Below are 12,997 nucleotides of genomic sequence, written 5' to 3' on the forward strand. Positions count from 1 at the left end.
TTTTACCACCTCCGCAAAACCCGAAGTTGCAACTTGCAACGCTCGGCGGAAATATACTAGCATAAGTTGCATAATTATATTATTGACCGCTCGTTATAGATGATCTGAAAATTAATACTTTTTATTGTAATCTTCCTAACCGCCCGGGCGATATTAATCATATCATTATACAAGAACGATAAAGGTTTTTTTCGGCTGACAATATTATGTATAATCGACTAAACATATCCATTCAATTATTTTGGTATTATATATATTGTTGGAACTGTTTAACTATCTTGTATGTACAACATAATATCTCATTGTGGTACTTATAGCTTACCATCGTGTACGTACAAGAAAGTATCTTCACACAGCATACTATTGTATACGTAGTAATAAGTTGTACGTACCAGAATGAGATGATATGCTGTACTTACAAGTAAGATAATTTTAAATTAAATTTAAAGGTAACGCGTATGTGCCTCCTAAGTTGTACCATTTCAACCAGATAGCTTAGCAAATGTACCACTGTTGGTAATATGCGCGCCCTTACATGAGTTAATCAGCGTGGACATTTCAGATATATCATTGTCTACACTAGTGAATTAGTCAACAATTATAAAACGCGAGACTGTATAGCTAGTGGCCTTGAGTGTCGCACTGATTTGAACTTATCCGTTTGTTTAGCAACTTAGTGATGCCATGAGTAACTCATTAATTAAACAGCAACGATGTTATGGTGTTATTTGTTCTTTTGTACGACAAACTATTACATGAAGTACTGTACTGTAGGTACAATGTCTGAAGACTAGATATTGTGCGTCCCTACATTTATTTTTTGACGGTGGACCTCTCGTATCCCCCTTGCGGGCGGGACGCCAAATTAGGTAATAATGAACAAGCCCCCTGTGGATTCATACATTTGTCATCATCAAGGTTGCCCCTATAATAATACCATCTGACTTCTAAAACACGCTGTTAATAGAGAATTTGACCCGAAACTTTAATTTTCTTTCCAGTACACAAAAAAAGTCTTTGGGCCATACTTAAAATATGTTTTTTTCTTCTTGTTAATTAAACATAAAAACAATCCTCAGAACACGGGAAATCGCTTCTGAGACGTTCTAGAAAACACAATTTTGAGAAAAGTGGGCCAAAATCACCACTTTCCCTACTACTACCAAGTTTTAGACCATAAATTTAAAGACTCACGATCCCTATTCGATACTGTTTGAATTTCATGACAATACGAAGACTATAATAAAGAGGTATCATCTGCAAAAAGACAGGCAGCTGATTCAAAGACGTCAGCAATATCATTAATGTTATTGAAAACAAAAGCGGTCCAAGAATTGAACATTGAGGAACCCCTGCTTCGTTCAAATAAATAGTTTTCTAACCAGGTATATAATTCACCAACAATTCCGAAAGATTTTAACTTAACCATCAAACCCTTATGCCAAACCCGATCAAAAGCCTTGGAAATATCACTAAATACCATGCATACATGTTTTGTTTCTTCAAGAGTAATACAAATGTTGTGGTAAATTTCAATGGGCTGATATACAGTAGAATGAGCATGCATAAAACCAGACTGGTACTTATAAAACAATGAGTTTTTCTAAGAAATAAGTATGTAGGTGTTTGAAGATGACTCTCTCAAAAACTTTTCCAACGGTAGATAAAAGTGAAATTTGCCTATAGTTAAAAGGAGAATTCCGGTTGACATCACCCTTTTAAACAGTGGCATGACTATGGCTATTTTCCAAGCGGTTGGGAAAATACCTGCCGATAAACTAAAGACATTAAAAATAATTTCAAGTGGAATACTAACAGACTGAGCATCACAGGACGAATGCTCTTCAATTATACCTTGGACATTTTTATTAAATATAAAACGGGCACGCTTTTTCATGTTGTTAACCTTATTACGTTGAGACTTAAATTTATTAACCCTTTCACCCCTATTTAACTTAAGTAGACTCTACTATGCATTGATCTGGATGAGTCCATTTTGGTCTACAGTGGTGAAAGGGTTAACATCCGAAAGAATCATTTATATATATATATATGTGTACAATTTTCGCTACATGGTTCTTGTTACGCCAATTCAATTGTATATTGGTTTTATTGGCTGCTGGTTATAGTTAAACGGATAGTTTACAGGTCAGAAATAATTTCGGAAGGATACCTTTCCCGTCAGTGACTAGTCCGAATTATTCTGACGTTTTAACGACTTTTTTCATATCGGTCTGTCGTCGATTAATCGACGACAGAACAATATGAAAAAAGTCGATAAAACGTCAGAATAATTCGGACTATTGGCCGGGTTACCACATCCTCGATATCCCGGGGTTACGCTAACTTTCGCTCTTTACACCCCTGGAATATGTCATAGCAAAATTGAAGGCACGAAGATAGATGTTTGATTGGTCTCAGGTAAAAAAAACACCACCTAACCAATCGCTAGGCTGATACCTTTCCTTTGAAGATTACAAAGAAAAGACGCCCAACTTCAAAGCCTGTCAATCTTTCCTTTACGTGACCGCGATATTCTTTTGATGTACATCAAAGGATCGAACTAGTCTTCTTGTCTCATCAACAAGGTGGCACACACAGAGCCTGCAATTTTGCTATGACATATTCCAGGGGTGTAGAGAGCGAAAGTGAGCGTAACCCCAGGATATCGAGGATGGGGTTTCCGTATCTTTCAGATAGTCAATAAGTTGGACCCCAAATCGACCCTAAGTTTCTTCGATATTATGCGTCAAAGTTCTTGCATCCGAATATGTACACGCTTTTTACTACGTTTTCTTAATGTCGTCCTATATTTTGGATTAACAAGGATATTGCGAAACATCTTGTGGAGCTTCATGACTGTTGTTCAAAGAGGGAAAGTAGAAGTTCAGACGGAAGCAGTCGGAATCCTAGATAAACAAATCGGCAAACGCAGACGTCAACGACACATATTTTATATTGCCAAATCGTACATATTTCACACCTCTGTATACATAAGCTTGACTGATGAAGGTGACAGAGTAAATATCGTATCAGTCATCAAAACACCACACACAAAGATGTCCCCATCTAGACCAAGGTTATTTGACTGTACTGCGGAGTATTTTGAGCAAGCATTTTAACCTCGGCCTATGACACAGAATATTTAGCTGCCCTTCCCTGAGTCATGATATGGATTTTACGATTGAGATACAATTATAAACACCAGTATATTACAAAATGTTTGTATCCACTATAACATAAAGAGTTTTTTCTCCTGTTGATTTCTTGTTGTTACATTTTATTTATTTTTATATTTCTATATTTTTTATTTATTATTTATTTTTATATTTTTAATTATATCAAGTTATTTATTTTATTCATTTTCATTTATTTATTTTCTACTTTTTTTGTGTGTAAGTCTGTGGTGAAAGTTATCTGTGAAATAGTGCGGATATTACGATTTAAAAAAAAAATGTTGTTAAAAAATATAGTACTATGCATATGACCAGCTGGTACTACAGATGACGGATGACGTCATACAAAAACCAAAACATTGGCTCGCGAATCATTTCACTTGTAACAATGGTTTTCATTGGATGATAGCAGGATGTCAACAAATAGATTGAGGAAATTGCATTTCCGTTTATTTGTCCGGTTTATTCAATCATCGATTGCAAATTGTTACATTTGTGCAAATTGTTGTAAAATGAAGTAAATGCACCACTTTGCTCTCATAAAATATCGGAAACGATACCGCTAATTTAGCATACCTGTCCAGGGCAAGAAATTACGTCACAGCAATTGACCAATCAGATGATGTTTTGCTCAGTGAGTAGGGATGGCCATTCGTGTTATTATTTTTCTTTTGTTCAATGAATTGATTCAAGTGAAAAATTGACGACATTTGACTTCTAGATGCATTATCAACATGAATCATTACAACAATTCCAATCACCACAATCATAGCAGGACTGAGGTAAGATAGCGGCTACGGAATCCGTCGCAATGTCGGCAAACAGGCGAGAAACCCGTGTTGTTTTTATCGAATATTTTCTTCCTCTCGCCTGTCATCTCTCAGCTGATCGGCCGAGGCATTTTGACAGGAATATGCCTGGTACCAAACCAGCTCACGTCTTTGTGTCAATGTTGGCACAGTAAAACAAACAATTACCGATTCGCAAGTGCGATCTTGTTGTTTTTCACGATGTTTCCAAATAAAGCCTACGATTGGACATTTTCGTATAGGCCTATAGGTTTCTGTATATATTGTGTATTGGGCACATGGCATGGAGACAAAGGAGAAAAACTATTATAATTTATTAAAGTTGAGAATTTGTAGATATCGAGATTTTGTAATATCAACTATTGTAAGTTGAAGTCTAGGCATCATAGAGGATGATAAATATGATAAATTATTACTATTTAAAGTTGTAATTACCATGCAATGATCATACCTGTTAATAATTACCCTAGAGGAAAAGTGTCACAGGCAGATTATCTAGTAATTGTTTGATGGCAGGATTAGAAATTATGATCATTATCATGATCATTATAAGAGTATGAAGTCAGACATTGAATATCTATTGTCATCAAGTGCACACATTGTAGTGATAATTATTATAATATATACAACATTTTATTTAGCGCCCTCACTCTTAGCTAGAATTAAGCCACTCTAAAGCACTTTACAGTACATAGATATTATACAATTGGCATATAAATACAAATTATAGGAATTTGCAGGAGCGGCCGTATCAGGCGCTAACTATTAGTCCTATGCCACCTGGCTAATATCTCCCAATGTGTGTATGCCTGTTGGAGATATATTGTGTTCTGTTTTGTAGTGGGAGTAGGCTGTGCTTCCAACAGTATCATTTATAGTGCCATGTCACGTGAATGCCACAGCACAGATACCGCAACATCCATTATAGTAATTAGTCATTTGAGATGAAAAATCAGAAGTTTTCCATTAAATTATTATTTCAACTTACCTGTTAGCTCACTTACCTGTTAGCCCAAATACCCCTTTATTTAGTTTTTCAATAGATTTTATTTAAAAACAAAGTGGGTTTTTTCAAGAATCAGGCTTTTATGTTTAATTTCACACAGATATATACCAATCGATCTTGTGGACTCAACACTACTTAATTAATTTGGGGCAACAAAGATTCATGTCAATCAATGCAAGTCTTGTGAAGATTAAGTCACTAAAGTAATTGTTTCATATAAATCATTCACAAAAATAGCAGACATTATATTTAATTTCATTTCCCCTTTTGGAGGCACAATAGTACAGTGGTAGGATGCCGGGCTCGTGACCGAAGGGTTGCAGGTTCGAGTCACATCACTGCACTGTGTTTTGTATCTTTGAGCAAGAAACTTTACTCCGCTTGTTCTAGTCTACTCAGCTGTAAATGAGTACATGGTTAGGCGGTGCTAGAATTGTTGAATGCTAGCTGTGAGCGCCGAAATGACAACACCTGCTGTATGCTCCCCAACTTGGAGTTGAGAAAGCTTAATAAAGATGTAAGCTGATTTGCAAAGGCCCTATAACCACCAATGATAATTTGTGAACCGCTTTGAGATGGCCTGAAGTGGTATATAAGAACCTAAAATTATTATTATTATTATATAGCTATAGAGACTGCTACATGTACAATTTGTGAATGATCCAACAAACATTACCGAGGAAGCAATTCTTATTCTGCTGGATGTTTTTATTTATGAACCAAATTACTGATTAAATTACAAAATGAAAAATACAAAAAAAACAAGTTGATTATTCATATGTCTTCAGATTGTAAAAAAATAAATAAAAAATGAATACCTTAGTTAGACAACACAAAAGTTATTTAGAAAGTCTTCCCAAAATTTTGAAAGAGAATACTTTTATTCTTTATAATAGGAAACACATAGGGAGATAATAGCCAGGTGGCATATGACTATTCACCATTAGTATAAGCATGCAGATTCTTCATCTTCATCAGATAGATATTTAGCTCACCTGCCCGAAGGGCTAGTGAGCTAATGCCATGGCGCGTCGTCCGTCGTCTGTCCTGGGATGGAGCCCAACAAAGTTTGAGAATGAAAATGACCTTGACCGTCTTTCAAGGTCACAGGGGTCAAATATGTCACACGCTTCAAACGACTTCTTCAGAAGAACTAAAAGGTATAGAATCTTTATATTTGGCTGGTGACTTCATGGGATAGAGACCAACAAAGTTTGAGAATGAAAATGACCTTGACCGTCTTTCAAGGTCACAGGGGTCAAATATGTCACACGCTTCAAACGACTTCTTCAGAAGAACTAAAAGGTATAGAATCTTTATATTTGGCTGGTGACTTCATGGGATAGAGACCAACAAAGTTTGAGAATGAAAATGATCTTGACCTGCTTTCAAGGTCACAGCTGTCAACTATGTCGAACACTTCAAACGACTTCTTCTTAGGAGGTAAAAGGTATAGAATCTTCATATTGGGATGATGGCTTCCTGGGATAGAGTCCAACACAGTTTGAGAATGAAAATGACCTTGACCGTCTTTCAAGGTCACAGCTGTCAATTATGTCAAACATTTTAAACGACTTCTTCTGAAGAACAAAAAGGTATAGAACCTTCATATTTGGCTGTTGGCTTCCTGGGATGGAGCCCAACAAAGTTTGAAAATGAAAATGACCTTGACTTACTTTCAAGGTCACAGCGGTCAAATATGTCGAACACTTCAAACGACTTCTTCTGTAGAACTAAAAGGTATAGAATCTTCATATTGGGATGATGGCTTCCTGGGATAGAGTCCAACACAGTTTGAGAATGAAAATGACCTTGACCGTCTTTCAAGGTCACAGGGGTCAAATGTGTCAAACACGTTTCAAACGACTTCTTCTGAAGAACTAAAAGGTATAGAATATTCATATTTGGCTGTCGACTTCCTAGGATGGAGCCCAACAAAGTTTGAAAATAAAAATGACCTTGACGTACGTTCGACATTCAAGGTCACGGGCGTCATATGTTTAAATCTTCTAATAGGTTCTTTGTTATGAATCAAACACTGAAATTCTGCCTGTAGTTGTATTTTAGTCCACTTTTAAGATTACAAGTGTGAGATTAATACCAGGTGAGCGATTCAGACCCATTGGGCCTCTTGTATTAACTTACATGACTGTTATATCTATACATTTCTTGTTTTTTCAGTCCATACCAGTCACACCCATAAGTATCACAGACGACGATGCTACAATAAATAAAAAGCTGCCGAAAGAGTTATTATTAAGGTAACAAAATATATTGCATTAAATCTGATCATGTTTTTAATAATAAAGTGTATCACTATGTATATATATATGGGGCAAAGAAGTAATTCCAAGTATGTATATATATATAAACGAAAATGTTCAACATTTGCTTATAAAGCTAGAGTGATTTGGTACAGATTAGGTTGTGGCCAGTTGGTTAACGGGGAAGTCAATGAGGGATCACTAGGGGACAGCTGTCTTAAGGGGCTGGGAAGTCATTGAGGGACCACTAGGGGACAGATGTCTTAAGGGGCTGTGAAGTCATTGAGGGATCACTAGGGGACAGCTGTTTTAAGGGGCTGGGAAGTCATTGAGGGGTCACTAGGGGACAGCTGTCTTAAGGGGCTGGGAAGTCATTGAGGGATCACTAGGGGACAGCTGTCTTAAGGGGTTGGGAAGTCATTGAGGGACCACTAGGGGACTGCTGTCTTAAGGGGCTGGGAAGTCATTGAGGGATCATTAGGGGACAATTGTCTTAAGGGGCTGAGAAGTCATTGAGGGATATCTAGGGACAGCTGTCTTAAGGGGCTGGGAAGTCATTGAGGGATCATTAGGGGACAGCTATCTTTAGGGGCAGGGAAGTCATTGAGGGATCACTAGTGGACAGCTGTTTTAAGGGTCTGGGAAGTCATTAAGGGATCATTAGGGGACAGCTGTCTTAAGGGTCTGAAAGTCATTGAGGGATCACTAGGGGACAGCTGTCTTAATGGTCTGAGAAGTCATTGAGGGATCACTAGGGGACAGCTGTTTTAAGGGGCTGGGAAGTCATTGAGGGATCAATAGGGGACAGCTGTCTTAAGGGGCTGCGGAAGTCATTGAGGGATAAACAGGGGACAGCCAGGCAAAGTTGTTAGACTGTGGAGTGGCTATATAGCTATCAGCTCTTGCTTTACTTCCCTTGTTAGGCCCAGCCCTCTGCCTTACTTTGTCATGACCCTTGCTTTTTCTTACTATTGTAAAGTTAAAGTAAGTTTCCAATACAGGACCGGAGTAGATAAAGCTGAAAAACTAAATAATTGTATAACATAAACTTTAAGTTCATTGTTAATTACATTTGCTCTATAGTTATAATATTTACATTTGCATGGCATTGTCACTATATAGCCTCTTTGAAAGCTGTGTCATTGATGGGACTTTAATTACCATGCATCACGAGACACAATTCTTAGCGTATTAATACAACACTGACCGGAACTACAATATCCAATATAAATAAACATGACGGCTGCTGAAATATCGCTGGGCATTGTGAGATTTGACAATGTCATTGTAAATTTATGTGCAAAATAAAAAATAAAATAAAAAACACTTTTATTACAACGAAAACAAGACCAAGGTCTGCAATATCGTACAAAATGCACATCGGTTGAAATCACCAATGCCGGCAATGGAAACAATTTTAACGCTCATGCAATTTATCAGAAATATCGTGTGTTACACTGCACTGATCAACAGGGGTTCGTTACAAATGTCTGAAATACACATATTCTATAGACCTACTGACACATATGTTACAGACCTACTGATATGAGTCACAGCACACATAAACATTTCAGACATTTGTAACGAACCTGTGCTCCGTCGCAAGATCACTCACTTCAAACGCTATCAGTTTCACGCGTCTCGCATCTACAGTTCCTCAGTTTAATTCTGACGACAGGTCAAATAACGAGTTTGTTATAGAATCTACCGACTGTTGTCAGGTTCCCATACAATCAACAAATAAATTCACGCCTGGATTCTTCACAAAATGAGCAAAGAGAAAAGTTCGAATAAACTTCCAAAAATAACTCTCGTGGAGGGCAAGGTCGGATTTACGGTGTTCACTGTATTTGTCCATGCGCAAAATTTGTTCCGGGGGAAAATGGAAACAATTTAACGTCTAACTTTCAGCTCAGAGTTCTATTGATAAACTTAAATCACCCTATATACATATCATACGCAATTGTATTGATACTGAATTGTGGAATAAAATTGAAGTGTTTGTTAAAATTTCAAAGTACTACTTTGTTTGCCAATCAGCACGCAACAATACGCTGTTCAAACTATTGAACGAAATTGTGTGGACTGTCGATAAGGCGACATTTTTAATTTTAAATGTAAATTATAAGTTAAAAAAGAACATAAGAGGCAGAGAAAACGTAAATATAAGTATTGAACTGTTTTTGTATGGTATTTATGATCTATTTGAATGACACAGCTTTGCAAGTAAACAAATCATAATGCTAGCGCGCCTTATGTTGCTATGGAACCACGAATATAAATACAACGAATATTTTTATAACTCGACAGAATATACACAACAAAATCGTGAAAATTATATGAACTTTATTTCAATCAAAAATATGCACACAAAAGTATAACCATTTACATTGTACATTATTACATGATTATGATCTATGTTGTGAACAGACCACAACAGTATATATATTCGTTGTACGGGCTAACAATCAAAGTTTGTTCCCATTAAATAATTTGAAAGCTCCAAACCATGAACAAAAGTACACACGAACATTTAATGTTATACAGTATACTGCAGCTAACAGTACATGATCAGAAGAGGGAAATAGGGGGAGGGGGGGGGCAGAAGTTGGGGATTGAGTGTGTTGGGGGGCAGGAGCATTAGGGGGAAGGAGAGGGACAACATGATGAAGGGGAGGGGGCAACATGGAGATAGTGTAACATTGGGAAGGATAGTAGCTATATGGAGCAGCTTGAAGAATAGGGAGTAGGCCCTAGGGTGATGTGTAATGCCAGTGTTCTATATTTAGTACTAGTTAGGTACATGTATATTTTATTTCTTTTTAATCTGTGTTCAAAAGGACAAGATTCTTCAACGTACTGTTTGTTTTCTTTCAGGATATTTTCATTTCTAGACGTTGTCTCGCTATGTCGATGTGCCCAAGTAGCAAGGGTAAGTGTACATTTTAGGTCACCTGATATATGACTTTCACCGATATTCAAGGTCACAGGGTAAAATACGTTGAAAACATTTTTAACAACATCTTCTGAATTACCTAAAGGCCTAAATGATATTTAGTAAATAACATGCTTGGATAAAGTGCTATCAAGTTTGTCCAAATTAATGACCTTTGCCCATATTCAAGGCCACAGGAGTCAAATGTATTGAAAACCTTTTAAACTACTTCTTCTGAAAAACCTAGGACCATAGTTGATGATGTTTGGACAGTAGCATGTTGAAGGACCTTGGAAGTTGCTTCAAATAAATGACCTTGACCTGTATTCAGGGTCAAAGGGGTCAATTGTGTTAAAATTAGAAACAATTACTACAAAATAATAAATAGGCCTAAGAAGTAGGATGATGATACTAGGCCAATATCATGCTAAAATAAAGGGCTATATCTAGTGTGTTAAAATAAATGACCTTGACCGTATTTAAAACATTTCCCGGTAAATGACTTGTGAATAAAGAAAGCGGCCTGCCAAATGTCGTGCATGATATTTTGATATGTACAGTTGTTAATGGTCTAAAATGATATCTTGTGTTAGATATGAATAAATTGCCATTACTAACCAACTTTGAAGGTCAAATCGGTTAGATATGTTCAAATCTTCCAAAAAAGGTCAAATCGGTTAGATATGTTCAAATCTTCCAAAAAAGACTCAATGTATAAAGCTTTGTTTTAACAGCTTGAATATTATATATTCTTTTTGATAAACATGTATGGTAATGAACAGGTTTAAAAACTGAAAATAAATTTCCATGTGAGCTGTCAAGGCCCTAGGCCTGTGGTCTCTTGAAAACTATTTGTCAATTTCAGACTGACATGTAAGGGTGATAGCTACCAAAAAAGGATGGTAGAACATTTCTACGCTTGAAACACAGTGATGTTAGAAAAGTGTTACATACAGGTTTTTCTGTGTATGAACAAGAGTTCTGTCAAATCTCTTACTAGTTCAAAATTTTGAAATCTGAATTTTGTAGACAATGTGTAACATTAATTGTAACCGTCCATCATCGTAACAGTTACATTGTTTGTTTAGTTTACTGTAAAATAACCAATTTTTCAGTTTTCCTTGTTTGTGTCAATTACTGTAATTAGGTAAGGATACCCAAACCACTGCCAAAAACTGTAACTATGCATCAAAATCATTTCTGAGAAGGAATCTTCTTGTCATTGGCCTAAATACTAACAATAACGGTTTTAAATGGTTTTATAAATAGTTCTGGAACGTCCTGGCCCTAGATGGCAGTAACTGGCAAAGAGTGGACCTGTTTGAATTCCAGAGGGATATTGTGGTGAGTATCCTAAGTAATCTTACTATTAAAAAGAGTGACTTGGTAAAGGAGCACTTCCGTGTCGTCCGTGTTGTGTGGGAACCAAGTTGTCCACTAATGACCTTACCGGTTCCGTTACAATGTGTAACTCGTCAGAGGTGCAGAGTGAGGAATGCAATCCTTTAATTTATATAGGGTGTTAAGTTGAAGAGTGTAAGAGAAGCAAAGCCAGGTATATTGATACCCAGTGTTTGATTTTCATATTGCAGAGTTCTCTGCTCTTGTGAGCAGGTATTGATTGTTACGTCATTTGTTTGTGAGAGTAATGTCATAAAATTTTGAGAAAACAAAGTAATTTTCTCACACAAACCAATGACATAACAATCAATAGCTGCTCACAAGACAAGATAACTCTGCAATACGAAAAGACGGAATATGTACCCTTTTTATTGTAATCTGTATCCTCATTATGTTTGAAGGATTTGTAATCTGTATCTTCATTATGTTGAAGGATTTGTAATCTGTATCTTCATTATGTTGAAGGATTTGTAATCTGTTTCCTCATTATGTTTGAAGAATTTGTAATCTGTATCCTCATTATGTTTGAAGGATTTGTAATCTGTATCCTCACCAGGTTTGTAATGGATGTACATGTACTCCCACAATGTTTGTAGGGCTTGGTGGTTGAGAACATATCCAAGCGCTGTGGAGGATTCCTGAAGTCACTGAGTCTGCGCGGCTGTCAAAGCATCACGGACGCAGCTCTGAGGTAATTAGGTGTGTTAGGAGATTACTGTAAAATATGGATTACCAGAAAAAAATGGTTGTGTTTCCAATTGATGATAGAGTTAACGTAAGACTGACAATTTCATCTGACAGTTTTAGAAAAACATGAATAATTTTGGATGTATCCCACATTAATGAGTCTGAGAAGGTACAGTTGCTCACAAGTTTCTCTGCCAGAGATAAATGAATTTTATACTAGGCATATAATATGAAAAGGCAAAGCCTTAAAAGAGCGATATCAAAGCTTTTGTTGATCTCTGATATTTACTGATTTAGAATGAGATAATACTGCTTTCAGAATGAGGCAAAATAAAATGTATTTAAAGTCGGCTAGTCGAGGGACAACAATAAAACATAAACTCTGATGAGATTAAGACCGACATAACAATAGGGGAGATCGGGGCAAATTCAGTCCATTTTAAGCTCACCTGGCACGCCGTGGCGCGGCGTCTGTCGTCCGTCCGTCTGTCCTCGTCCGTCAACTTTTCCTTTAAACAACTTCTTCTGAAGAACGGACAGGCCTAGAGTCATGATATTTGGCTGAAAGCTTCATTGGTAGGAGCCCTACAAAGTTTGAGAACGAAAATGACCTTGACCTGTTTTCAAGGTCACAGGGGTCAAATATGTCAAAAACTTCAAACGACTTCTTCTAAAGAACTAAAAGGTATAGAATCTTCATATTTGGCTGATGGCTTCCT

The 12,997-nt window shown here is 36.7% G+C and overlaps 1 protein-coding gene across 1 annotated transcript in view; it reads left to right on the forward strand.

The window, feature by feature from the left end:
- Positions 1-3,823: 3,823 nt before the first annotated feature.
- Positions 3,824-12,997, forward strand: part of LOC110455856 (F-box/LRR-repeat protein 2-like) — a 24,292-nt gene continuing 15,118 nt past the window's right edge. Inside the window, exons 1-5 of the mRNA XM_021506266.1 lie at positions 3,824-3,958; positions 7,173-7,252; positions 10,133-10,187; positions 11,460-11,534; positions 12,188-12,282. Of these exons, the coding sequence (XP_021361941.1) occupies positions 3,911-3,958; positions 7,173-7,252; positions 10,133-10,187; positions 11,460-11,534; positions 12,188-12,282 (353 nt within the window). The 5' untranslated portion in view covers positions 3,824-3,910. The remainder of the gene's footprint in view (positions 3,959-7,172; positions 7,253-10,132; positions 10,188-11,459; positions 11,535-12,187; positions 12,283-12,997) is intronic.

The sequence above is a fragment of the Mizuhopecten yessoensis genome, unplaced genomic scaffold (assembly GCF_002113885.1).
Source record: "Mizuhopecten yessoensis strain PY_sf001 unplaced genomic scaffold, ASM211388v2 scaffold8387, whole genome shotgun sequence".
In the NCBI taxonomy this organism is placed as follows: Eukaryota; Metazoa; Mollusca; class Bivalvia; order Pectinida; family Pectinidae; genus Mizuhopecten; species Mizuhopecten yessoensis.